Raw genomic sequence first — 27,532 nt, forward strand, 5'->3', positions numbered from 1 at the left:
GCACGAGAAATACCACGTACGTATCGAAATTCTGAGGAAATTTTACATTTTGGTATCAGGAGCATATGATATGGGAAGAGGTGGCACGTTTGCGCCTACGAGCAGGCAACCGTCCCGACATATCTGTTAGTACAGGTTGCTTAATTCAAGGGGCACATTTTCGGTGCGAATCGAAATTCTGACCGATTTTACATTTTGGTATCAGGAGATCAGAATATGCGAATAGGTTGCACAAAGAAAATGTAATACAGTTCGGTTCGGTTCAGTTTTTTATTAAGTTGAATAACTTTTTACAATTGTAAAGTTATTACACTCTTGCTTACTTATATATCAAGAAAGTCTGGTAGGTACCTAATTGTGGCCGATTTTACATTTTGGTATTACGAGAACATGATATATAGAGAGGTACCCCTTTCATGCGGCAACCTGAACTCACCGGTTTGTCGGTTTGGTTGCCATCTCGTAGGCGCGAAGGTACCCCTTTCATGCGGCAACCTATGCTAGCCGGTTTGTAAGTTCGGTTGCCATCTTGCAGGTGCGGGCAGGCCCCAGTATGCGGCAACCATGCTTGCCAGGTTGTCGGTTCCGTTGTCATCTCGTAGGCGCATAACAGCCTGTGTTTTATGTGACAACCCTCGCTAGTTTTTTTGTCTGTTGGTTGTCATCTCGAAGTTGTCGCGTGCTCGATTACACAACTACTACGTTTGATAACATAATACTTGAATAATTAATTGCAACTGAAGTAGTCACAACTACTACATTTTTTTTGTTAACCCTTATCGGTCGTAAGTCGTCTCTCACGTGACAACAGAACTTTTTCGCTCTGAAAATATCTGGTTATTAATACTTTCCGTATTTGAGTTTTGTTTTAATTGGTACAGTTGGATAAGACCACTCAAATTACGCAACAAGGACCACACAGCAAATCTAGGGTAATATCAATTAAAACTCACGTGTAATTGACCAGCCAATCATCGAGTTGGACAAATTGGTTCCGACGTTTGATTGGATTCCCTCTGCAGAGTTCGTCACGTACTCTGTTTTACCAACAGAGACCCTAATGCGAGGGGTCCCCGGCATTCGCGAAAAGGAATCTACATTGAGGATCCCCGCGTGGCTCCAAGGAAGTCCAGTTGAGAATCTATAAGTTTTCTGAACGCGCACCCCATACACGATCCGCTTTCACCCTTGTGCCGCCTGAGTATTTGATGATATTTAGGCGCAGAAAGTGCCTGGAATTCAAAGTCGGGATCGGTATCGACGAGCACCTGTGGTAACGTCACGATTCGCGTCCGTGCGTCCACTTGATTATATTTCGCGCCTAAATACGTTACTCTAACAGTAGGCATACTTGTTGCAGATTAATGTCAGGCATCGCAATTGCCAGGCTCGCCGAAGAGCGAAAAGCATGGAGGAAAGATCATCCTTTCGTAAGATTTCTTCTGTATCGCTTTTTTTCACTCTCCATAACTCGATGATTCGTTCCTGCGATTACCGCTACTTTCCAATCTGTTGTTACAATATTTCCAGATCGTTCCACTCTGTAAACTCGCGTGGATAATAAATTTTTGTCGCTCGAACACGATTCATTTGGAAACGATAGTTTGTTGTCCGACTCTCGAGATATGTTTGCAGTACAACAATTCCAGTTGAAATCCTAACCTTTCCGTTTCACGAGTATTCACTTTGTTCGCGCAAAATTCGTGACGATATACACTGCAAACGTAAATATCGGCGTGGACCGTTTCTCGGAAAAAAAACCGTTGCGAACGGTCGATTTTCATCATAATATAACTACGTTATCTCATATTCAAGCGTAATAGGACAAAAAGAAACTGACGTATTTGATGAGAAAATAGTAGAACGAGTACGTTTTGTAACAAATTTCAATCTAAGCAGAAGTATTGGTAATATGAAAGGTCAAAATGTAGTATTGCTGATATTTATTTGGGAACAGAGACTTTCTACCTTCGATGTTTCCTTTAATTTTTTCTTTGATCTTCAACTCTTCTTGTACCTTTCATGATAATAATCTCCTTACAAGAAAAAATTCATTTCAGCGATACACAAGAGTAGAGTTGAATCCTACAGTAAGCAGTGGCAATCGACAATAACTGAATGTCTCAACTTAAATGCTACTTCATTTAGTGCAGAATGGACTAGTTCTCTTGTAAATTCAAGCTTCAATTTTGTATGTCCTTTTATGAACATTTGCTTTAAGTAAATTTAACTTTTTTTGATTCTTACTAAACTTATTTGATTGCATACACATCTGGAGATAGTAGTGGAGTTACTTCCATACTTGCAGTATTAACACTTTCATGGTTAGAGATTGTATCATGTAACTTAACTAAAGCTATATGTAATAGACAAAAATCTATAGCTAGTTGCTGCAAGATTTTGATATTAAAATGAAAATGACCAACAGTTACTTTTTCTTATTATCCTTGAATCTGAGATTATGTCTTGTTATGGTAAAAGTCAAATATTTACAATGACTTTTATGACAGCTGTGAAAGTTGCTTTCTGCTGATATTTATGTTCAACGCTATATATTGCAAGGTAACCTGAATTTTTGTTTCACAGGGGTTTGTAGCACGACCAATTAAAAATCAAGATGGAACTCTTAATTTGATGAGTTGGGAATGTGCAATACCCGGAAAGAAATCTGTAAGTTGTTATTGAAAATGTCTTGGTTATCATCAACTTTTTAACCACGCTGTCTAAATATTCAATTTCATAGACACCATGGGAAGGTGGATTGTACAAGTTGAGAATGATCTTCAAAGATGATTATCCATCCAGTCCTCCAAAATGTAAATTCGAACCTCCCTTATTTCATCCGAACGTTTATCCTTCGGGAACGGTGTGTTTGTCACTCTTAGACGAAGAGAAAGATTGGAGGCCTGCTATTACTATCAAACAGATCTTGCTCGGTATACAGGATTTACTGAACGAACCTAATGTAAAAGACCCAGCTCAAGCAGAGGCATATACAATATACTGGTACTACTTTTATTTTACACAAGTTTCAAACCTAATTGAGACATAATTACTCCCTCAATTACTACTTTCTATTCTCTTATTACAGTCAAAATCGTTTGGAATATGAGAAACGTGTCAAAGCCCAGGCTAGGGCAATGGCTCCACAGGAATAAATCTATACTATGTCTTTCTAAATTCTAATATTCCAACTATATAAAGTGGTTATTTTATATCTATAGCGTATTCTGATATCAATCTACATTTCTTATCTTTTTTATAAGTAACATTAGTATACGACGTAGCTGATTTACTTTTATCTGCATTTTTGTTTGTGTCATATAGTCCTCGCATGTAATCGCTAATATTCTTTATAAACATACATTACGTTAAAGTCACAAGAAAAAACAATGATTCTTTGATAAATTTTGTGTACTACTCTGTTAACTCTTTTCAGCCACACGTTCTTCGATGATAATTTGTTTCCTTACCGTGAATAGGTATTTATATATGAGGTAAAAAAATTTAATCCGTAAGATTTAGTGATAATTAACGATAAGTCCACGGGACGATGTATTTACTATGCAAATTATACCACCAAGAGGATGAAACGCGACATAGTTACGAAACATACATTTCGTCTTTAATCACATTAAACTCAGTCAGAATAACACCGGAAAAATGTATTTAAAAGTCTTGTAAGCAATGTACAAATTTTAAGTAATAATGTATTCCAATTCATCTGGTTCATGTTTCTTTAAATTGAAAATATTGAACGTCGTTCTAAAGCACATAAATGCGCTGATATAAATATCTTACGTTCATAGAAATAAATAAAGGCTAACATGTTTACGTGCAGTGTTCCCTGAAATCAATTCATATGCTATCGGAATAACGATAACTATCCAAAGGGTGTGAGATAAAGAGCTAACTCGTTGCAGAAGAAAACACTCGTGTGAAATCATCGACGTTCAATCTCACTGGTCTTTTCATGGTCGCTTGATTATCGATCGCCGCATCCGTATTATTTGCGACCGCGGCGAGCAACGTGAGTTAACGTTTGTGAAATTCTGTGTGAAATTCGACCAGTGATTGATTACAAAATTATCGTTAAGCGAGGAAAGTCGACTGCATGGAAACAACGTGAACAATTTTATATATTTCGAGTGTTATTATTTAGTTTATCGAATCATGTCTACTACTAAAGGACCAGTATGGAAAATAGACACTGGAATCACGTTGGCATGCGTCCTAGGATTTGCCGCATCTTACTATGCCTACGTTTTGGGAATCGCTAAAGGGGAGGATAATTCGTACGAAGCGATGTGTGACATTAGCGAACACGTTAGTTGCACGAAAGCATTTCTGTCCGAGTAAGTTTCCATAATTTTGACAATTCAAAGTGTGCACGGTACGGTGTGTCGAATTGAGTAGAGTGAAGTTTGCGCAATGAAGCAGTGGTGCACAACTGTTTTCGTTTCCGGGACAAAAAGAGTAAGATAATATTTCCCACAGGAAAGTTTTCGAATTCGAAAATTAATTTCGTGGAATTGATATAGAGTATTTTCACTTAAAGGGACTGCCACACGAGTACAAGCTTTACTGTCCCTTAACATGTAAAGTTTATTCAGAAAGTTTTAAGAAGTCTTAACTTTTCATACTCTGTGGTATAAACTTATTTACATACATTCTATGACTTTGGGAAATGTTAAAAGTCGTGTTTCGTGTTTTCATTTGTGTTTCTCGATTTGTTTTTAACTTTATATTATACTGGACTGAGATCTGTGCACTGTTGTAGAAACTTGACCAACAAGTTTTCCGTTGCAATTCATTGAACGATTCGATTGGTCGGAAATTATTTTCCTTTCGAATTATAATTACGAATACCGTTTGCGAACAGTGAAGCTATAAAATATTATTCAGATGAACGATAAATTATTTTTAAGCGTCTAAATAATAAATCCTACTAATCGAATTAACTTGTACATGTATCAGCCTTAAAGTCTCTACATTTAATCACGTATATCAGCCCTGGGTACTTACAAATTCCATTTAATTTATAAATTGCAATGTATTAAACGAGGTTTTATTACAGATACGGGAAAGGATTCGGAATAATTCCGGAGTCATCTCCTTTATATATGTTAAACTCCGTATACGGATTAATATTTTATACCTTGGTCGGGGTACTGAGTACGTATTACGTTCACGTTTTTACTATGATGTGGTTACACGACTTGAAGTCAATTCGCGCAAAATTTAAAACTTGCTAGAAACAAAATCTTTACGAGCTAATTAAATTTCCAAACCCAATCGAAATATTTTTGTGTCATTGAACATGATTATTAGTTTACAATAAGTACTTACAAAATTGTTTGTGTTACATGTTCAGATCGGAAATGTATGTCTCTGTTGACAAATCGATACGCCTTATATGAAATTTGTTGTTTTTTTTTTTTATTATTCATAGATATTGCAGCTTATTATTTTCGTAATAAAATTTTAATAAACAATTTTTTTAGGTACGATTAATAAATATTCCACTTCGGCTATCGTCGTAGCATTAGCAGTTGCTTCGAACCTCGCAACGATTTACCTGGCTTACATTTTGTACATGCAAAATAACATTTGCGTAATCTGTGTTAGTCTTTACATAATAAACGCTATTATTTTAATACTCGCCGTCAAGAAGCATCGGAAACTATCTCGAAATGGCACGAATAAGAATAAAAACAAGAAGAAGAAGTCAAATTAAATATTGATTTTTACGAAACAGAAAATTTGCTCGTGTCAATTGTAAGGAAGAACCCTTAGAAATCTACCATTTATTGTTTTTATATAGTTTACTTACGATCTACAATGCTCCATTTAGGAATACTTTACACATTTTATCCACGACGTTTGTATGCACTATTTTGATATATCTCTTGTTGAAATAAATGCTATAAATGCAAACAAATCTTGGTTTACGTGCAACAATTCAACGTAACATTTAATAAAACATTGTTAACAACTAATTTCCAACGCTTGTTCGTCCCTCTCTATTAATTTGATATGTGATCTTGGATTGTTACCTGGTGTGCGGGATAAAGGAAACTAAATCTCGCATCAAGCGTTATGTAAATAAAGTACAATCTAACAATCGATATAGTGGTTTATAGACAGCGATAACGTTATTGTACACTATACAGACTATTGTTAAAGTCATTCCTGTAATAATCAATACCCGCATAATGGTTTCGACTTGAATTAAATTGCATTGAAAATTAGTGGCCATTCAAGGTCAACCCCTGGTTTGCGAGTGATAAATTAAATTCGAAGTTTACTTTAAGGGGTCAATTTAACCTGCACTCATCAAAATTGAACGTTTAAACATTTTCAATCGAGTAAACTACCGAACACAAGCTTAAACTTTTGTACATATATTTATTTATGTTATACTAAGCTGTAGGAATTTTTTAAAGGGCGATATAGTAGGGACCTATCATTTCAGCAACCACGAACGGCCGATTGACTTGGTCCCAACTAATATACGTATAGTCGATGAAACAAATATAATGACCTTTTTAATCCAGTTTCGAGAAATCTAGAAAGCGATGGTGTAATGTAAGGTTAGGTTCATTTCTATCTTTTTGTCATGGAACTTTCATTCTTACATTATCGAGAACACATTTTTTTTTAAATTGTATAGTTTTGTAGAACACATCGTAAGAAGTCCTTGTGATAAGTAGACTGCGAATTTTATGCATTTATGATACAAGCCAATATAATCAATACATGCTAAACATAACCAAAATGTATGTGCAATTATACAAAAGAAAATATCAATAGTATTATGTTAATTGTAGAATATATTTAATATATATGATGTATAGTTTTTGTGCTGGATCATATGTGATCACATGTGATCATCCCGCCTCCTTGATGAACTGAAGCAAGCGCAAGCGATACGCTATTCTATCGTTTTGATTTCTGTATGTCTCGCGGTAATAGATTTTCCCGAATATCAATTTACGTTTATGACTTGTAATTAATTATTTTTACGACAATCATTTAAGGATTTGTATGTTTTCTATATTGCTATACGTCATAAATACATAAAATTCACAGTCTAGTGATAAGTCTTCTTAAATTCAGGATTCTAGAGCAATGGCGTCCAACATAGAAGCGAAATAGGCAATTTTTTTTTTTAATTCAATAAATTGACACTAGAATTGCTCTACTGTATCGTTCTAGAATGGTATGTTTCTCTTGGTCGCTGGTTTATTTGTTAAGAATCGAAACGTTAGGTGCAACAACGATTCAGTATTCGTGTCTAGTGTCCTTTATCAGGTCCCTGTTGCTGCGACTGATGCTTGCTAAGATGCCCGGGCTCTTCAGGGGCGGCGTCTCGTTCAATCGATTCAACTGCAAGTTGGACGTGTACGGTATCCTCGGTGGGGGTGTTTCCAAGCCGTTCCTAGCAGCCTCGACGTTGAAACTTTTACTGCGCGACAGGGTGGACTTGTAAGTTCTTTCAGGTTTTGCGGGAGCTTGGAGATTGGTTTGCACGGCGTGTTTCGGTGACGTCACCGTGTTCTTAATGGAGATGTTGATCATGCTGCCGTACCGACGCGACTGGCTCGACGACGGTACGGCAGTTGGCTGTTTTGTCGGGGTGGACGAAAGGTACTGACGTCGCGACGTCGGGCGGGATTGCGATCGAGCCGACTGTCCGACGGAGTGCAGGTTCCTGGGTAACGTTTGGGTGCTCCTAAAGTGATCCTCCCTTTCGTGGTCGCTGGCCAGTCGACCGGTGGACTTGCTAAACCTGCCGAGGGAGCTGGACGCAACGCTGAAACCGCGCCGACATTCGACAATTGACTCCCGTTTTCCAACACAGAGATGAACACACTCGAATGATTTTGCAATCGATATGCATCTACGATACTGAATGCGCAGGGTGGTCTAACAGATGCAGAGCATCTTGGTATCTTCGCCATTTTATATAAGTAAAATTCAAAAGTCGCGTGTTTGCGACTTACCTACAACTCTTGTTATTTATGTTCAATTCAGGTAAAATTTTGTTTAGTTGCTCCTCATGCTTCGACGAAAAGGTTAGACCACTTAATTTGAGGAAGTATTAGCTATAACTGTTATTATATTATCGTAAAATCAACGATCTCGACGGCACAACAACCAAATTCGTAGTTTCCATTGTATCAATACTCACAAGGAAACTATTGTCGCTACATTATGCCCCATTAAAAATCATGCAACGTTTATTTCCAACACTTATTTTTACCGTTTAAAATAGCGAAGATATCAAGCTGTCCAGTTTCTAATGGACCGCTATGTACAATGAGCTTAGACATAGTCATTCCTACTACTAGCGCCATTTGCGAAAAAATGATGAATCAACTATTACTCTTACAATTCGTATCGTGTTTGTTGCATAGTGATTCAGGCGGACAATTATATGATAATTTACCAGCAGTACGCTGGTAAAATAAGTAAAATCGAATGACCAATGTAGCAGTCGATGGCGTATATTTACTGCACGGTTTCATTGCTAGAGGCGCTGGTAGTAGACAACTGTTTCTGGGCTCATTGCATACATTAAATACACCAAGCGACGAATAACCTGACAAATTATATTCTGTAGATGACAAATATCGAATGCTCACTCTTAAAGAGCTCACTCTCAATTTTAATTGGATCAATGGCAATGGATATATTCACTGAGACATATATGTATGTCTCACTAGGGTTGAAAGGGTTAAATCTTATAAGATGATTATGCACTTCACACAATAAGTCTTAACTTAAATCTTTGCTTATCTTTTACCAGAATACAGATCACTAGGGTATTCGTCGTTCGGTCACTATTTAAGGTACACATTGCCCATCTCTGCGCCCATATAGCCGGTGACCCGTCCTACTACATAGAGACAATACACATGCAGCCTCCACCCACAGTCGAAGCGATCGACTTTCCTCTAGGAACACCATTCGGGCAAGCGAAGCACACCGTTTTCAGGAGACGATTGCATAAACCTACGTCGGCTTACGTTTATCGACACTCGTACACGCCTTCGTTTCGCAGTCGAGCAACGCTACACCGTCGCTTGCGTTGCAATTAGCTTGCACAACCGCAGAGCTGACGCACACGCTTCCAACTAGCTGTCTATTGTTTTTAGTACAGGCATGGTCTGACCAGGTCTCTCGCGGACAAAGATAAACGAAGTCTCACACCCATTTCACATCTTAGCAAGTAATTTCTTTTCTATGTAGGTCAACAAATCTGATAAGAGTTTTAGGGTAGTGGCAGGGATGAGACCAGGAACTCTCAATCACTGATACTAGTAGTGAAGCAAAGGTGTATGTAGGTTCTTTCAAGAAGTGATAATATGCAGACGATTTTAATCTATTTTTCCTTTTAAGTTGTCGTTCGTATCTCACATAGATCCTGTGCGACTGATCGATGTATAAGTATCGATGTATTCCTTTGCCCGCGAGAGACGTAGCTTAACTGCCCTCGGAAGCATTTTGTCTGGACACGCTGAGAAGTATTCGTCCGGGCATATTGAATTCAATATGCCTGTTTTAGTGGCTTGGTTACCTGTACTCCATCTCAGCGGCAGTCCTGCCGCGCGTCTTCGCCGACCGTCTCGCGTCCTTGTAGCCTTTTTCGCGCCCATAGATGCTCCCACCGAAAGGATCCTCTCCAAGGTAATACCTGTGAACCGGTGGCGTCGATTCGCTGCGCTGCCATTGCTCTTGCGCTACGTGGTCGCTTGTCCTGACCACTTTTGTCGTCTTGTTGGCATTGTTGTTCACTGTGGCATTTCTGGGAGACCTGGGTGGTCGTTCAGGAGGCTTCTCTTCGACGTCCTTTTCATGGACCAAAGGAATGTTCTTATCGATTACGTTGTACTGGAGATAAGTGGGTCCGTTGTCGTCCGTCTGGGTCAGTTGGGAGGTAGAACTGCTACTTGCGCGTTTGTTCTTCCTTTCAGAGCTGGCGGAGCGCAGCTTTCCGACCAGTTTCCTGAACGACTCGCCAATCTTGTACTTGGAGTGCCCCGAACCTAGAAGATGCGATATTAATGTATTACTGATCAAACGAATCGCTTCCGTACTGTCATACAGGGCTGGGACTATTGTCCAATCTGTGCGAATGCCTTAAAAACTAACTCTTCGCAGGACGAGCTGGAGGTGAAGTCTCGATGGAGATCTTTTTTTCACGCGGGGCCAACTCTGGTTTGGGTGAAGCGGATCTAGATCTCGAGATCGACTTTTTACGGTTCTCCCGTTCCACTGGTTGCTCTTGGACGTCTCGACTGCGACTCTCCCAAGTCCTTTGTACCACATGAATCGGACTTGCGGTGCGACATGGCACGGAATCATTCACGCTTGTTCTTTCTTCGGATCTCGTAGACCACTGAAACCAACACCGTTGGTGTAGTTCATTTTGTAAAAGAAATTTTTAGGAATCCGATCAAACCTTGATTCAAGATTTCATATCACTAACGTAACAACAACAGTACTACAAATTTAAGGAAGGAAAACATTCCATTAGAACGGTGAAGTAGATTGATTCTGTAAATCGAGAAATTCGAATAAATAATTTTATTAATTTTATTACACACCTGCTCCTTGGATCTTCGCCTGATTGGCGGGGAGGGCGTACATTGTCTCTCGTAGGAATCCTGGTGCTCCCGTCGAAGGACGGACTCGTACGTCCTCGAATACGTGGACTCCTGGACTTGATTCCTCGTGTGATCATGCGCATGCCCGTTCGTTTGAACTGGTTCCACGTACTGCGCCGGGGAGCTCGTTCTTCCGTGATTCTGCCTCTCTAAATAACGAAATAAAACTATTTTTTCCTGAAGTTCCTAAGATGTGACATTTTACGGAGCGAATAAATCCTACCTCTTCCTTGGTATCTTTCGGACCACTCGCTGATCCCATGAAAATATCCCGAGGGCGACGCCGAGTCTCTACCAGTGCTTCTTCGCTGATGTCTGTTAGAGGTCACGTTTTGGTAATCGCGCTCTTTAGAGGGGCAGGACTTCATGGTAACGTTGATGTAACTGGTGTTGCTGGTCTGCAGAGGGGACTCGTCAGCCTCGATGGAACCGTGAGAGGAACGGGACTCGCTGCCGAAGTGACTTTCCAACCACTTGGACGTCTCAAACTTCCTCGCTTCATCTTCCTCTTCTAGGTCCAGTGGCTTCTTCGTCAACACGTCTTTTCGCGCCGGAAAGCCCTCTGCGGGAAAGCCTGCGACAGTTAAACATCTTGTGAGTATGTTTTCGGTATTTGTTTGGAAACAATTCAGATTATCTGTCTACTTTTTCCTATCATCTTAATGAAATTGTGTTATTTTTCAAAAAACCATCATCTAGAAGGAACCCACCAGGATGCTTGTGGAAACGAGTGGTTCGCATGGCCGTTGGCGATGGCGTCCAGTCGCCTATACGTTCCCCTTCGGTGGTTTCGGCGACGTAGCGCATCTCTCGGGCGACCCTCTCGCCACCCGAGATGTAATCGACCACGTCCTCGTCTCTCTTCTTGATGAACCTATGGGAGCTCTCCTTCTTCTTTTCCGACGCGTCGTCCCCGTTCGCGTCGCTCCCGTCGTCGGGGACCTCGTCGTCTTTTATCTGCAATCAGTTGACGTTGTAAAGAACTCATCTTAATTCGATATAGTCCTCGACGCCTGAGGGAAATGTCAGAGGTCAAGACGTGCTTCGTCAGATGGATATTTTGTTATTTCGTCATACAATTACTTCGTCATTTTATCACTTTGCTATGTCGTCATGTCAACACTTTATTCTGTCGTCACTCCGTCATTTCATGATATCGTCACATGGTCGCATTGTCGTATCGTCGCCTCATCATACCGTCATTTCGTTGTATTATCTCTACTCTAAACTCATAATTCATTAATATTCTCCCTCTTAACGTTATCAATCACCAACCCAGGTGTCGCAAGACCAAAATCGAGTTCCCCAGCTACCTCTTCGTGCTCGACGGTCCGTTTCCTTTCGGTGACGATCAGCCCGTCGGGTTTCAGTTCCTTCTTCTCCAAGGTCTTCTCCGTGTCGATAACCTTGTTCGACTTGGTCGTGTGCTGGACGACTCTGGGACCAATTTGGGACGTCAACTGCTTACAGGATTCGGCGAGAGCCACCCTCAGGTCGCCCCTGTTGCTTCTCACCGCCTTCTGGTACGCCTGAAACCAGATTAATTACTGTTGGCCTGGTCAAGACAGTGGAACAGTCGACGTCCCGAAATCTGGTCGCGATAAACCGGATCCTCTGGCCTTCGGTCAGGCTCCCCTCGACGGACAAGTGGAAGGAAAGGTGTTTCCAGCAGTTGAGGTCACGACACTCCGCTTGGCAAGGTAAAAATAAAACGAGGCTGACGATGATTGTGAAAGATTCGGCGCAAGTGTCAGCGCGATAATACCAACGCTCCGATGATTAGGTTACGCGAAATCGTTTCATAATATAGGGGGACAAAGGTTCCCATTTACGGCGTCCAATCGAATGCGGCAAGATTTCGATCTTCTTACGAATAAAATGTTACGGCAGAGGAGGAAGGTAAAGAAATTTTTCTGGCCAACTTAGGTATAAGTTTTGGAGAGTCCGAAGGTTAAAAGTTAATGACATAAAAATTATAGACGAGGCTGTAAATATTCAGGCTTCGTGTGTCGGAAAAAGGAACCGACAATGGGACTACAATTCCTCCAAAATGATCTATACGTGAGTATAACTTTAAACATCTATTGTGGTAATAAATCAAGATTCAAAGAACTGATAAGAAATGGTCAGTGTAATCAGCACATTACCGTTACTTCTATGATGATAAATTAATAAGAAATGCGTTTATAACGTGAACAAATATTAGCCTATCTAATACAAATATTTCAGTGGATATCAAGATTCAAAGAAGAATTCTACGATTCTTCGAAAACGACCAATGTATCAAGCGCAATACCAACTTACCACGAGATCCTCTCATACCACAACCCTAATCGCAACGAAACAAGGATAATCACAGAACTACACGGAAATCGGAATTACGAAAAATCACCCTACAGTCTCGATCGTTAGACGTCCACGAGAATCTCGAAACACTGCATAGGTCCTCGTACACTGGTCAGCCACAGCGACAAGGATACGTCGCCTGGTGAACGAGCTCGTGAAGTCATATCCGTTGAAGTCGGAGCTACCGCATACCGTAGCTCCGTCAACCAGCGGGACAGCGCGACGACGACGAACGTTATCGCGAACGCGATATAAAATTCGAATCCGTGCACAAATTTCGAACTACGTTAAACACGAAGGAAACATGAACGTGAAAAGTGACAATTTACGATAAACTAAAATACAACATAAACATTCGAAACATTTCACAACGGAAACGAACAACAATTTACAAACTCTTTGGTATAATTAACGGACTATCGAATACGCCAATACGAGTAAGCTGAGACAAGATTAAATACAATATCGTCCGTAGAAAAATGTAATTCTTTAAGTTGTTAACGACTGTTGAACTGTTCGATAAACGTCGCGAATGGATAGCTGCACGTTGCCAATTCGTTTTAAAATCAAATTTTGCCCATCTCTGTGCCCGTTGCGCGACCGTTGAAGATACTTCAGCGCGGAACAGCTGCTGTGACTGGGATCTCGCGGCATCTCGGCCGCTTCGTCGCCATTCGGTGAAGGGATAGCGAAGTCGAGATCATCGACTTCCACTACTCGACGATGCTCTCTCTCCCTTCGTCTCCTTTCATTCTATGCAGTTTGCCAGGTATCGTTCCTTGTCCGTCCCCACTTCTCGATCCTGGCTCTCCTCTCGTTCCTCTTCGCACGAAACGATCGGGGTTCCTCGTTATCCGAATCGTTCGTGCGCGAACACCGTATACCTGTTGGCCAGCTTTTGCAATACACCAGAAGCTAGATGCTTTCCTATTCTCGGATCGGAAATTTCTTTTTCGCGTCATTTCCACGCGGAATTACGCCATTCCCATATTCAGTGTGGAAGATGTGTTCGTGATGACGTTCGATCGGTATTCGTGTGCAATGTTTGTGTTTCGAGTGGACTTTGCGAAATGTGTGTGTCCCTTGAGCACAAAGTGCATTTAGCGAATAAGATGTGTCTTTCTTCTGCGAAATGCGTGTTTTTGGGGCCGACATGTGTTTTCTTTTAGTAGAATGTGTGTTTTATTCTGAATTATGTTTGCGTGAATTTCGAATGCTACTTGATACGAGACCTGTATTTCCTGTAGATTGTGTGACAAATAAATTTTTTTCCTCGAACTGTGAGGAATATTTTTCTCCGTGCAAAGTGTGTTGTTCTTGCGCAAGATGTCTCCGCGTGCGAGCATATTTTCTTACAAAATATTTATCCCACGGAACGCATGTCATCTAACCATACGAATGGATGTAACAATTGATATACGAGAAATCTATTGATCGCTAATTGAAATTACAGTTTACAGTAACCGATTGTTTCTCGATTCCCTCTAACAAAAGATAAATCTTTCTTTCCCTGCGTAATAGACTTTTCTTCCACTCCCAGCGCAACGATCATCGGGGCACGAAATGTTACTGTGCCACAAGGAAGCGTGCTCAACCTTTACGGAGAATCCTCTTTACGGTCGACGGGTCCGTCCGTGCTTCGAGGAAATCTCATTGGCGAGAGGAAGGTGCCATTACAGCCGTCGGACCCGTTAACCGCAGATTTATGATAACCGCCCGTGACAAATAGGATCGGGCACAGGATGCACCTGTTGCGTCTCTTGAAACCGACTCCTCTTCCGCTTCGTTACTTGTCGGTCTCCTCTTTTCGCGATCGTAGGAGGTGTCGGCTCGTTCGCGAAAGGGAAAGTGGATTGGACGCGATAGAGCCACGCGCGGGCCACGTTCGCAGCTATATAGAAGACAACGCGAAACGAATACCAACGGAGGCATTAAACGGAGAAGATGCGGCGATTAGGGGGATTGGATAATCACTTGGGTGCAAGGATAACCCACATCGCGCCTGTTCCTTTCTGTTAACGGGATATGCAGTATATTATATATTACCTTACGTATATTTTAAGATTAAAATGAACGTTTAATTATTTCGCTATAGTGTCTTTATATTTTTCTGCGTCGAAACCATTGCCACGAAGAATTCACACAGAAAAATATTTCCAAAGCACAACGATATAAGAACACCATAGTGAGATAGACAATTAAAACGATGTATTACGTTAAAAATTAATTTTAATCTTAAAATATCCGCAAGATAATATATAATACACAGTATATAGTACATAATATATATAAAAAGTATATTTCCATGATACAAAATTGAAATAAAAAAGAAAAAGAATATCAGTCTCTTAAGAACACGTACAAAAATCTTTAAACCGAAATATCTCGGAAATGAATATCGAGCCTACGGAGGCGATGTCCCATACAAGTATTAACATCGTGACCAAACGTACAATTTTCAACATCCTTTTGCCCACCACTGCATTAAATACAGTGTATTTCTGCCTTTTTCCAGGTACTCCGCAAACACTCCGTGTAGTCCACACACATTCCACGCATATCCCAATACATTCCACCACAAGTCTAGAGTAAACCAGAGGCTGCACGTGGGACGATGATCCGTCGCGAAAGGCAGTCTGACCTTTTCGTGGCGCTTAAAGCCGCGCCAAACGAGAGAAACGATCCATGTGCGCGCACTCTGTCCCACAGCGGCACGCGCAGGTGGAATTTAGGCGTGGGTGTGTCTATAGAGTAATTCTACAGAGGCGAATCTCTCGTCGGTTCCTTTGATGTTTCTGTCATTGTATTTCCAGATTAAAATTAATACGCAAGAAAGTCTATTTCGATGAACCTTTTACTGTTATTTGCGAGCACAATATCTTTTAGAATTACAAAATATACGATACTAAAGCGAGACAGCCCAATTCCTGCCTAATTTACATGTCAAAATCGAATTTCAGATGAAGATTGCTTTGGTTTGCGTGTAATCGATTAAAGTAACAAACAAATCCATTTAAAATTAAACTCTCGAGAAGGTCGATCTTTCCTATCGAGAAACGCAGGAGTTTTGCCTCTGTAAAACTACTCTGTGACCTGTCACGTAGTAGTACCTCGTCAGAGATGTCCCCCAGCTGTTGGCGATCCTCCGTCTCGAGCCTCTCCTCGATCTCCTCGCGGCTCCTTACCACCGTCTCGTTCAACTCCTTTTGCACCACGCTACCGTCATCAGCGGGCCCTCGTCCACCTGGCCACTCGACCTCCTGCGGCTGATCACCTGTTGTTCGTCTCTGGAATAAAATATATTTGCCCATTGTACACAGGAAGCACCATCTGGGAGCTGTTGAATTTGCCTCAGGGATATTACACCCTGAAGGTTCTAAAATTAACATAAGTTCATTACAATGGAAATCAGGCTGAGAAATTAGAAGGTTGGCACTTCAACGTAACAGAACGACGAATAAATATGTCTACACGAACTTAAATGATTGAATATAAAGACACAGAATTAATTTCTAAATATCTAATGATGCATCATTAGCTATAGTTTTCTATGTAAACTTATGTTACAACTCTGTGGCTGATCTTGCGATAGGGTCTGCGTCTATCTGACCCGAACAAAGTTACCCGAGGTAACTTACCTCTTGGGTGGTGTGTTCTTGTTGTTCGACATCCTCGGTGGTGTTGGTGGTGACAAGAGGGCCCGAGTCGACGACTACCTCGCCATCTTCCAGCACCACTTGCCTCTTCACTCTGGTCTCTATCTGCCTGGTGGTAGTTATTTCCTTCTTCTTGCGGGTCTCCCATTCCTCTGAAACCGAAAGCAGCGCTACTTCTTTCGTCTCAGGCTATGGACGCCTCGCTATTGTCGGTTAAAATGGCAATCTCTTGCCCGAGGACAATAGATCGAAAGAGAAGAACAAGCAGGAGTGCACGGATACGAGGAAGAATGTAAAATATAGAAATCGCAATACAACGCGCGTATTTTTTTTGTTTATGAGACATAAGGATTGGACAAGATGAAGTAAACAGGCGCGAAGCCAAGCATTGCACTACTAAAGAGAGAAGAAAGGAAAATGGACGAAATGCGAACAAGTTTAACAACGACAACGTCGAATTTAGCAATGGCATGCATTCGAGCTAATCCCAAACGAACTATCCAGAAATTAGCCACAAAGCTCGAAACTTCATGGTCCACCTGGGATAGACCTGCCGTGGAGCGAACGTTTGCCAGACGCTGGCGCGCGCGCGCGACACGCCTTCCTTCTTATCTGGTATCTAGTTATTCGAATCACGGCTCGAACACGTCCGTGTCGCGAGCAAACAACGCGTGACGATCGTGTTCGTGGAATTACCTTCTTTGACCAGCGCCACGGAATTCTCAGGGTCAATCTGAAAAGAGAAAAACGGCATAGTCAGATAGGGAGGACCGAGTGGAGTATTACATAGAGGGATTTATCCGAGCAAGGGACATCGATCACCTGTGACGGTGCTTTAAGGAGCTAAACTTTTTGAAATTATGGCTCGTGTACTTTCCTATTCGATTTTTTTTCGTTCGAGTGTTTCAATTTCGAACAAACTTTTGTAACTCGTATTAGGTGGACTGGAAAAGTAACGTCGTTTTTGCCATCTTAAATACTTGTTTATCATTTATCAGCTCATTGATTTTTCTGGCGTTGAAAATTTGCACACTAGGCGACAAAAGGCTGCTGACAACGAGGCCGATTATATAACGAATTAAAGACAGAAATTTATTGGAAAGTTTGAATTTAATGTAAAAGAAACGACATTACTTTTCGGTCTACCTAATACGAGGAATAATGCAAAAATGAATATATCTTTGAACTAATAATGCCTGTTAGAGAACACTTCAGAAAAGGCAAGTGTCCCCTTAAAGTAATTAGCTCCTGGTCTCACTAATCGTAAGTCTAAACCACTGCTCTGCAATCCACACGTAGCAGTCAACGACAAATAGTCTTTTGAGCATATACCTTACGCACACGCGTCAGATGAGTTATTTGATTCCTCGCTAGCGTTTCCCAAGCGTTTGTTTCGTGAACCAATGCGTCGACTAGCCAAATATGCTGCGATCATAACTAGTTCAACCCACAATGCGTACGATTGGGATTCAAAGCCTACGCGTAGAAGTTGAAGGTCTCGTTGTTGTTCTTCGCTACGAAAAAGTTTCTTACGACTTTCCGACAAACTTTGCATCGCAAATGATGACTGATAAATAAATAAAAAACCTAATACAAAACGTAGACCGACATAACATTGAAAATGATTTATAGTTGCGTTGCCATACTCGGAATCTTTTAACTTTTCAGCCTGTGTACCTCTAAACGCTACGTCTTTGTTCCAAGGTAAACTGTTTTACGCCTAAATTTCCTTTTTCGAGGGTTAGAAACACGACCATAAATAACATGATAAATAACATGATAAATACCATGATAAATACCATTCCCCTTTATTTTTAGAGAATATTATCGAAAATCGAATGAGATAAATTCAGTGCTCTATTTCAAATTTCTTGATTTCCTTTTAAGTATACGATCTTGGAATAATGAAACGAATAAAATTTAATTTAAATAACGTTGCTTGGAAAAAGATATTTGGAGGGTCCTCCAATTATCTGTATTTAGTATTTTCTTCGGATTATTAAAATGATACAGAGTTTATATCGCTACACGACTATCCGTACAATACTTTTCCGAAGAGGACTGAATACGAAACCTCGAGACGTTGGAATGAAGACATTTATTCGAATGTACCATTTTTTACGGACTTCCTATAAAGAAAACCGTTTGCAGGTTATCGGCTGGATCCAAGATGGAAGATAGTCTACTCACGAGAATGGGTGGATGGCTGGCTGGCGGTGGGCGAGCCTCGTATCGCCGCGTCGAAAGCACCTCCATCATTCGATCATGCCTGCTGGTGGATCCTGATGTTCTCAGTCGCGCTTCGTGACGGGAAACGGGATTATTAGTTCACGGATTCCTCCTCTCGAATCCCTGCTCCGGGATCACCGATCTTCCTTTCCTGATTAGATCAAACACAAAAAGATCAGTTGCGATCAGTTCGCCAAGGTATTCGCGCAAACGCTACCAGGGTAACTTTTATTCTGTAATTTATCCGAATCAAGGGGTCCTTTTTATCCTAACGGCCATACCGACACCTCCACTAAATCCGAAGTGCCAAGACCTTGGTAACTCGTCGTACCAACATACTGTACTTTTGAATTACATTTAAAATTTTCAGTGACACTATGTATGTAAGTTGTTGTCTTCCTTAATTGATCGTTAAATAAAAGCATCTGATTATTATTTTGTATGATTTACTTTTACCTTTACCACGATGTGAATTTATGTGAATTTATGTGAATTTTACAATGCAGTCAAAATAAAGTATAGTACTTTGGAGATCCCTGGTCTCCGAGATGAAGGTAAAACATAAAATATAGGCAAGTATGGCCATTATCAGTTCTACAAGCTTCCATACATTTTTGGATAATAAAGACATTCTTTTCTCTATAAGGTGACATTGTGCGAACGATCCTACATGAATTATTCGTTTCAAAGCCTGTCCGAAAAATCTCCACTCTCGAGCATCCTCCTTTCGTGAACTTTCCTTCGATAAAAACTCGAATAATGACTTAAATAATCGTCTTAGTAATGGAAATCCCGTCCGTAAGCATTTGAAACGTGCCGTGGATTGGACAGTGTGTCCAGCGAGTGTATAGGTGGACAGGCGGGGCGTAATAATTCATCAGGACGCTCTTTCTGGTTGGAAGTCGAAGGCCGCGGAGGCACGCGGGTCTGTGGTCGCGACCACCTCGATATGGGCTGCGATACGATATCGAGATGGTTAAAGACACGCGTGCGCCACGTACGACCAGTTGCCGATCGCAGTGGCGTAATTGTTCCGCTGTTAACCCCGTATTTAACCCTCGAGTATCCTCCACGCTGCCCGACCACCTGGCGTCACTTACTTTCCCGCGTCTGCGCGGCCCTCTAAAATCTGATTAAAATTACAATTACATCGTATTACAATTTACATCGTTTCGAACGCATTTCTGAAACGCTTATAAGTGCAAAGGCACGATTTCCCTTTTGTTCGAAAAATATTAGGGAATTCGAGAAAGTTCGTGGCGTTTCTCAACCATTTCGATGATTTCATCGCATCGTTCTGTGATTGGTCGGCCGCAACGTGATGCATCTTTGACGTGAAAATCGAATTCTTTTCGGACCTCTCACTCGGCGGACGACTTCGAACAAAAAGGTGGAAATAGCAAGATGTTTATTTCTATATTAGCGTATTTTTAAATGCAAAATTAACCTAATAAAAATTGGTACCATAATTTCTTCGCTGATAGTATCTAGTTACGGTAATTCTTTATCGGTGCCGGCATGGATGTACGAGGCACTTGATTTCCTAACATTATTTATTATCTTCGGAAACGAAGTACTTTTTTGTAATTAATACTGTTGTAGTGCTCAGGATGATACCGGCGCTACGTGGATCCAGTGCACAGTACTCTAAGAAATCTCATTTATAGTAGACACACCTGGACGACCAATGCACCTAATTCAGAGGCACGGAGGCCGACCATTGGTCATCAGCGTAGTTGCCGCTCAGGTTACAGACGGCGCTACTTACAGCCCTCGATTCCTCCGCGTGGATACTCCCCGGAGGTTAATTTCTCTTTGATTGGATCTAAATCTAAATTCACGATATTTCTAAAAATGAAGTTTAATTGATGACGATTGAAGGAATCAGGGGAACGAATCAGAGTTTGGTTAATGGAGGGAAAGCGTCAGCCTACGCCATTGAGAACTCGCGTCCTTGCGGTTGGAATTACGCACGAGCTCTCCCTGTCCTGGCTGGAACAGGTACGTAAGTATCTCGATTTTTCCACCCGTGCAATCTATGCTTACAACGTGCGGTCTTAGAACGAATGATCGCTACCGGGGGAAATAATCGATCTGCATTTTTTTAAGCAACATGTCCACGGTTCTAATGATCCTACGGTAACAAATAGTCGAAATTATGAAGCAAACATTTTAAGATCGTGAAAAGGAATGAGGAGGGAGGATGAGAGTTACTCTTCTGCTTTGTAAATTTTATCTAGATGATATAATCAAACTAGCCAGATATAATTAAACATGACCTGGCCATGTTTGTCCACAATTGATCCGATCAGACCTAATCGAACCTAACCAGGAGTTACCTGACTGAAAAAGCTTACCCTAACTTATCTTAACCAGATTTAACGACTAGACCTAACCTAACTCTGAGAATACTAATGAACATACATATACACACATATACACATCTACGAGTACAGAATTTTGTATCCAATTTTTGTTGCATTTTCTTATCGAACCTGGGTCTGCTGTAAACAACAGTGGAACAAACAATTTTTAAAATGACGAAAAATCGAGTTCGCTATCGTAAAAGACAACGACGTGTGTAAATAAATTTTAGAAAAATCCGAAATGTCACTCGAAAAAGCGAGCTTGTCCCTGATGGAAGGTGACTCGTAACAAGTTAGGGTTGGCTGAGTCGAGGCTGGAAAACAAACGCGATTCGTATCGACATCACACTTCAACGACGATTCTATATACGACCGTGTCGGATTTATCTCATTGGATATGCGCGTGACGTCAGGGATGCGTCACGCTCGCATACAACTAAACAAGTGAAAACTGTCCCCCGTCGTGGAGGACGTTTTTCTGGTCTCGCGTCACCATATACAGCGAGTCCAACGCGACCATCGTCGTACAGCCTTTCTTAGAATAAAACTAACTCTAGACGAGCAAAGATAATGGATGTAGGAAAAAAATGATGGGTACTAAAGGCAACAGGACTAGTCTTATACAAAATCCTATCCTTCTTCGATATCTGCACTTTATATACATTACATCGAATAACGACATTTTAGTTTAATCAATCGGATTTTATGAAGAAAAACAGTATCAAATATTTTATATACAATAATTTTCGTTTATGTTACTTAAAAAAAAAAAAAAAAGAAAAGAAAAGATGTAGAAATTATTAGGTTGTCCTATCTTTTCGTCACTGACTGTAATACTTGAATGAATTTCAAATTTTTGAATATCAAATTAAACAATGAATATTTCACGTTAAACCGTTCCAATAATATTCTTATATTACCTCCACTCTAGCACGCGATTATAAGGCAAAAAGCGAAGGTTTCTTGGATTCCTTATTTTCTCTCCTTTTTTTTACCTTCATCGTTACAATGCCACGGTACTTTTGCGAGTCACCGGCAACTGGCGGGATTAAAAACGTCGAGCACAGCGACAGCGCACGCCACGAGGAGCAAATTGTCGTCGTAAATTGTTCCGAGCGCGATTGTTCTCGGGCGTTTAAATCACCGCGCGGGACGTCGCGAGTGATTTAAATGCCTGGCCACGGAACGAAAAGCGACGGATAAATAGAGCAATCGGATAGCAGGTGGACACTCGTGGGCGTGTGCGTACAGTGAGACGAACATGTGACCTCGACAAGGACGTCGCCATCTTGGGACAAGATAATAAGCGCGGGAAGTTCGTAAATAAATTTATCCGACGCTTTACTTCGATCATTTTATAGAAAACTTCTTTTTATTTCTGTACTAGTTTCTCTAATTATATTTATTTCTTCGCGTGAATACCTATACCTTTCATTGTATCGTCTCCGAAAAGGTTAATACTATGTATATACAATTTACGTCATCGATAAGTATTGACATCACTCGTAAGAGCTGGTATTTACGTACATTTTTATTTTATTACTTTGCCATCGATAATTTATAGTCGTCCGATCGTTATGCACGTCAATTATCGTCCACGCACACAGAGACGATTCAGATCGCTTCGATGCTCGCTATATGACAGACATTTATTATACCAAATGCTCCTTTAATTTTTTATTTCAATTTCAAACGAGATTCTTTTACGCCTGCTATATACGTCTACTAGACTGTATCATTTTAGAAGTCTATATTTTTTTTTTTCAAATGCTGATTAAAAAACTAATAGTTGATGACGAAAAAGAAGCTTTATGCGAGAAAAAATTGTTATCTCGGTTACAGACTTGGGTAATCGAAAAATGGGATTTTCCATTCGATACGTATGGGAAAAATCTTTGAATTTTTAATAAATATATTTACAAGATAAGCAAAGATTTGTAATTTATTTTTTTCAATCACCACTTGAAGAAAGAACATTAAATTTATATATGTGTTCAACCGCTAACGGTCGATAAACTAAGGAAAAAAATTTTCAAACAAGAAAGAAATTGTTCGGATAGTTGAAGAGCCACAATTTCCGAAGATGACAAGTTCCCGCATCGCGGTCTTCAATCTCGTTGAATTACGCGCAACCGCAAATTAATCCAGATGACGAATTATTCTAATAGATAGTTTAGGGACAAAGTCGGAGACTCGTGGTTAGGAGCACGTGGAAAAGACGCGGTAAGCGTGTCTTTATAGACGATGCACTGGGAAGATTCCCATCGTTTCTCGTGCACGGCGAATTACGTAAGGCGCTGACAATGCCAGTCTCGTAACATCCTCGCGGAAAAAGGCGGTTCGATAGAGTGGCCGAGCATTTTTCGCGCGTGGCACACGCCGGCTCCCAAGTGGGCCAACCGACCGAATGTACGAGGATACTTGGATCAGAAATAGGGCAACGATGGATTAGATCGCAACGAAGTTGTTCTTTAGATCCGATCGAACAGTTAAAGTTTACACTCTCATATCACTCTTACTCACTCAAAATGGGGCAACGAGTGATTAGGTTGCAAGCAATTTGTTTTTCAAATTCGATTGAACGGCCACAAAATTAATTCCTTAATTTAAATATAAATTTCAATTTTAATTCGAGAAGCAAACGACACGAAGTTACATTTTCCACTAAGAATTCGAATTTCACTCCGTTTCGAACACTAAGACCCGAGAAACCCACCCAATCACGCGACTAGGGAATTCCTAACCTGTGATACCCTGGTACGAGGACTCGCTTATACCTTCCATTCAAACTTGTACTTTTTAATGAAAATTTACTAGAGCATTCTTCAAACTAAACACTTCTGACGAGCCTATAACCCATCTACACCGGATACTCGCTTTCGTCACAAAAAAATTCCCTACAGATACAATGGCCATTTAAGGAAATACTACAAGGACTCGGTTAAGATCACGTTACACTCGTAAAAATCACATTGGTCGCTCGCTATTCTCGTTTAGATAAGAGTTTCGCTCGTCTCTGGCCCGGTCGGCCGCGAGAGTGAGAGCCAGCGAGCGGGAAAGGAGAGAAAGAACCGTGTTTACATTCACCTGATTCTACGATGTGCCTCGGCGATCGTCGTTAAATCCAAGTGTAGCAACGGAGTGGTACGGCGAACAGTGTCTTCGCGTGTAATTGTACGCGCACACGCGTTACCACGAGGTCAAGTGGATCGATTCGTCGCGGGACGTGATCGAATAACGCGAGAATCGAAGAACGGACCGCGGAACAAAGTTCCCGCGCATGCTGCCGCGGCTGGCGCTCACGATACTGTCCGTCCATCGAGCGCCGTCTGACGGATCCCCGGCCACGGGGCTCCTAGCAGGAAACGAAGATCGCCGGAGCAGCACGAAGCGCGCCCGAAGTTTCGCCGGTGATGAGATCGAGCTGGATTCAAACTGGGGACTGTTACTTTTCTCTGTGGATCGAACCGAGCTACGACTCTGACGAGTTTAATCCGGATTTTTTTTTATTATCCCCAGACAATCGTAAGCAAACCGAGAAATATACTATTTCTTACGGAGACTCGCGACGATGCACTGTAATTAAAGATGTTAATCGTGCATTCGATATGAAAGTGGCTCGGATGATTAGGATAATAAAGACTCTTCTCTATTTCTCTTAACCATTCTAACACCCTTTCATCTGGTCTGCCTTTTATCACTTCCTCCTCTTTTATTCCCCTCTCTCTAATGCCTGACAATTTACTATGTATGCAATGTTTAATGTCTTTCTTGGCTACCCAGTATCTATTCTCTTCTTCCAAATTCCTACACTTCACTCTAGCCAGAATTTTCTAGTTCCCTCCTTTTCTCCTTTATACCATACTTTTTTCTCCATGACATCCATGAAATCCATTACTCAAATAAGAAAAAACAATTACAATTTGCGTATAATAAATGGAAGCGCTGATACACTAAAAGCATCAGTAACCTAATTAATAACGCACACACGTGTATAAATAAGCCTTCGTCGAATGGGAGGTCTCCAAATTTTAAGGAAGCATTAATTTAGTTGTTGATTAATGCACATTTAGCCTGAGCATCTTTAAATAAGTCATCGTGTACGATAAATATCCGGACAGAAGCGTCGAATACATTCTCAGAGCACTATTCTTAGCGCTCGGAGTCGTTAATATGCAAATGCAACGGTTCGAGTGAATACCTTATATCGCGTGCGCGCCAAGTGATTCATCCGTGAACATACATAATCGTAATATTGTATCTTAATATCTGCGTTCGCGCGAACGTCGTCCGTCACCAAAAATGGGTGTCCCAAAAAAAAAAAAAACAGAAGATAAAACCGACGGGGAAATAAAGAACGGTATGTATACGAACGAAACGTGCGAAGATCCTAACAGACTCTTTTTGGAAACATTTATGAGACTGCCTGTTATTTTATTGCAAATCTAGAATTAAAGAAAATTTGTTTTTGACAAACTTAATATGAAAAATTAATGGATTCATTGTCATGGTTACCATCATCGTCATCGTCATCGTTATTTAGATCATCATTGTCGTCATCGACGCTATTATTGTAATTGTCGTTTATATCATTATCGTCTTCACCATTGTCATTTACCATAGTCATCTGTCATTCTCATCATTATCGTTATCGACGTATGCCAAAACATCGTATATAATCTGCATATTATATACAATAAAATATATTCAAGTATAGAATTTACTTTATTCCAACGCGAAAGATACTAACCTAAAAACACACTAAAAGAGACGTTTATAGTACCTTAGATATTACCAATACCTACTATTATCGCCGATTCTCTCGAATGGTTAACAAACATAAGAAAGTACGAATCCTTGAAAAGAATAAATTCAGATAATTCAACTTTGCCAGATGTTACTAGTGTTTATACGCATCGCCAGATGCTTGACCCTGTGCCTTCTGCAGCATTATAGGTTATATTTACTCGGACGACGCGAGCAGTGTTTGGATGTCGTCCGCGATTCGCAGTGTGTGTAGGAAGTGCGAAAAAAAAAATCGTATCTTATATTTTGAAACAGCCAGACTGCTCGCTTGAGTAACACTTTCATCATCGTTGAGCGTGTCGTTCTAATAGTTATCGTTAACGTTGGGAATCGTTATTCCGTGACTCAATAGCGCGTCGATGTGCTCTGTTTACACTGAACAGTGAGGCCATAACAGGCGCTATTGGCGCTGTTGCACAGTTCAAAAGTGCTTGCCGAAGGAATTTTGCATTTCTGTTACGTAAGACGCAACCAAGGGGAAAAAACGTGGCTAAGTTCACTGGGGCAGCTCGTTACGACTGTTCGACGTTCTGCGTATCGCGTAACGTAACTGGACGGCTAACGAAGACGTAGTTCATTGAACGGGACGCTTCGGAGGTGCAGGTACTTGTGACACATTCTGAGAAATAAAGTCACAATTGGTCACAATTAAAAATTAACATGGACGAATACGGAACGTGTCGATCAAAACAAAGTAACCTAACAATGGGGGTTGAAGGTTAATAGTTTAAAGCTTGCAATAAATTATTGAAGAAAGAACATAATTGGTAAAAATGGTAAAAGTTACACGAATAATTGAGTTCTCTTTATTTTGTATCTTTGTAACTTTGTAACCTTGCAATTTTATCATTTTATCTTCTTTTATTTCTTCTTCTTTTAAATCAAACATTTGGTACTTTCTTAAAGCCACCATAATAATAGAATTCGCACGAAAAAGTACAGAGATTCGGATAGAAACAACGAGCGAAAGTCACGACAGATTCGTTAGCATTCTCTCACCGCGTAATCTCATTATTCCCGGTTTTCCTTGGCGCTAATCTCGTTCTCGGTATAAAGACGGAGATCGTAGTATCCTTGAAGCGAAACACGCGTCGACGGTCCCCGTGTCGCGAGAATACCGAGCAATCGTGCCAATGTCAATAGCAGAAATTGCTGGTACGCCGGTGAAGCAACAACGCGCTAACTAACGCGGGCAATTAACCTAACCCAGACCTCGTCCCACGTGACTCTGGTCACACACCCATTTTCTGGATTTCTAGAGTGTGTATCGAAACACGCGTGTATCTAGATAGTGTATAGAAACAAATAACGTTATCATTTATAAATCGAAAGACAATACTTGATACATTGCTGTTGTTTTTTCTAATAAAACGATTAACCTGAACAAACATTGATAACCTTGAAATTTTTGAAAATATGACCTTCGGATGCTTCCTGTGCAGATGGTAATGTTGCC

At 40.7% G+C, this 27,532-nt stretch overlaps 3 protein-coding genes across 9 annotated transcripts; 2 read left to right on the forward strand and 1 right to left on the reverse strand.

The window, feature by feature from the left end:
• Positions 1–1,098: 1,098 nt before the first annotated feature.
• Positions 1,099–3,217, forward strand: LOC128877982 (SUMO-conjugating enzyme UBC9). 4 transcript variants are annotated; one of them, XM_054125717.1, is made up of 5 exons: positions 1,099–1,294; positions 1,361–1,430; positions 2,587–2,670; positions 2,744–3,006; positions 3,092–3,217. In XM_054125717.1, exons 2-5 carry the CDS (start codon positions 1,365–1,367, stop codon positions 3,156–3,158), a joined length of 480 nt encoding a protein of 159 aa, XP_053981692.1. In that variant the 5' UTR covers positions 1,099–1,294; positions 1,361–1,364; the 3' UTR covers positions 3,159–3,217. The 4 variants fall into 4 exon arrangements, with proteins under 4 accessions (XP_053981692.1, XP_053981691.1, XP_053981689.1 ...); XM_054125716.1 differs by having other exon boundaries at positions 1,101–1,273; XM_054125714.1 differs by having other exon boundaries at positions 1,101–1,430.
• Positions 3,218–3,364: 147 nt separating this feature from the next.
• On the forward strand, positions 3,365–5,999 carry LOC128877981 (vitamin K epoxide reductase complex subunit 1-like protein 1). The gene is made up of 4 exons (XM_054125713.1): positions 3,365–4,030; positions 4,163–4,355; positions 5,078–5,175; positions 5,505–5,999. The coding sequence occupies exons 2-4, from the start codon at positions 4,174–4,176 to the stop codon at positions 5,735–5,737; spliced, it is 513 nt and encodes a 170-aa protein (XP_053981688.1). The 5' UTR covers positions 3,365–4,030; positions 4,163–4,173; the 3' UTR covers positions 5,738–5,999.
• A 145-nt stretch (positions 6,000–6,144) lies between these two features.
• Positions 6,145–27,191, reverse strand: LOC128877980 (serine/arginine repetitive matrix protein 1). 4 transcript variants are annotated; one of them, XM_054125710.1, is made up of 12 exons: positions 27,076–27,191; positions 18,866–19,055; positions 17,372–17,408; positions 16,658–16,827; positions 16,130–16,306; positions 11,987–12,202; positions 11,384–11,630; positions 10,897–11,247; positions 10,614–10,822; positions 10,159–10,405; positions 9,584–10,052; positions 6,145–7,816 (listed from the first exon to the last, which is right to left on the reverse strand). In XM_054125710.1, exons 2-12 carry the CDS (start codon positions 18,932–18,934, stop codon positions 7,285–7,287), a joined length of 2,724 nt encoding a protein of 907 aa, XP_053981685.1. In that variant the 5' UTR covers positions 18,935–19,055; positions 27,076–27,191; the 3' UTR covers positions 6,145–7,284. The 4 variants fall into 4 exon arrangements, with proteins under 4 accessions (XP_053981685.1, XP_053981687.1, XP_053981686.1 ...); XM_054125712.1 differs by lacking the exon at positions 27,076–27,191 and adding an exon at positions 24,358–24,699 and having other exon boundaries at positions 18,866–19,046; XM_054125711.1 differs by lacking the exon at positions 27,076–27,191 and adding an exon at positions 24,358–24,699 and having other exon boundaries at positions 18,866–19,050.
• Between the last annotated feature and the right edge of the window lie 341 nt (positions 27,192–27,532).

Source organism: Hylaeus volcanicus, chromosome 6 (assembly GCF_026283585.1).
Source record: "Hylaeus volcanicus isolate JK05 chromosome 6, UHH_iyHylVolc1.0_haploid, whole genome shotgun sequence".
Taxonomy (NCBI): domain Eukaryota; kingdom Metazoa; phylum Arthropoda; class Insecta; order Hymenoptera; family Colletidae; genus Hylaeus; species Hylaeus volcanicus.

Coding starts and splice junctions, on each gene's coding strand:
- LOC128877982 (XM_054125717.1), top strand. CDS start 1,365: ATGTCAGGCATCGCAATTGCCAGGCTCGCCGAAGAGCGAAAAGCATGG. Junction 1,431..2,586: donor GGAGGAAAGATCATCCTTTC/GTAAGATTTCTT, acceptor TTTGTTTCACAG/GGGTTTGTAGCACGACCAAT. Junction 3,007..3,091: donor GAGGCATATACAATATACTG/GTACTACTTTTA, acceptor CTCTTATTACAG/TCAAAATCGTTTGGAATATG.
- LOC128877981 (XM_054125713.1), top strand. CDS start 4,174: ATGTCTACTACTAAAGGACCAGTATGGAAAATAGACACTGGAATCACG. Junction 4,356..5,077: donor ACGAAAGCATTTCTGTCCGA/GTAAGTTTCCAT, acceptor GTTTTATTACAG/ATACGGGAAAGGATTCGGAA. Junction 5,176..5,504: donor TACCTTGGTCGGGGTACTGA/GTACGTATTACG, acceptor CAATTTTTTTAG/GTACGATTAATAAATATTCC.
- LOC128877980 (XM_054125710.1), bottom strand. CDS start 18,934: ATGATGGAGGTGCTTTCGACGCGGCGATACGAGGCTCGCCCACCGCCA. Junction 10,406..10,613: donor GGCGAAGATCCAAGGAGCAG/GTGTGTAATAAA, acceptor TGTTGGTTTCAG/TGGTCTACGAGATCCGAAGA. Junction 7,817..9,583: donor GCCGCTGAGATGGAGTACAG/GTAACCAAGCCA, acceptor GCGCGGTTTCAG/CGTTGCGTCCAGCTCCCTCG.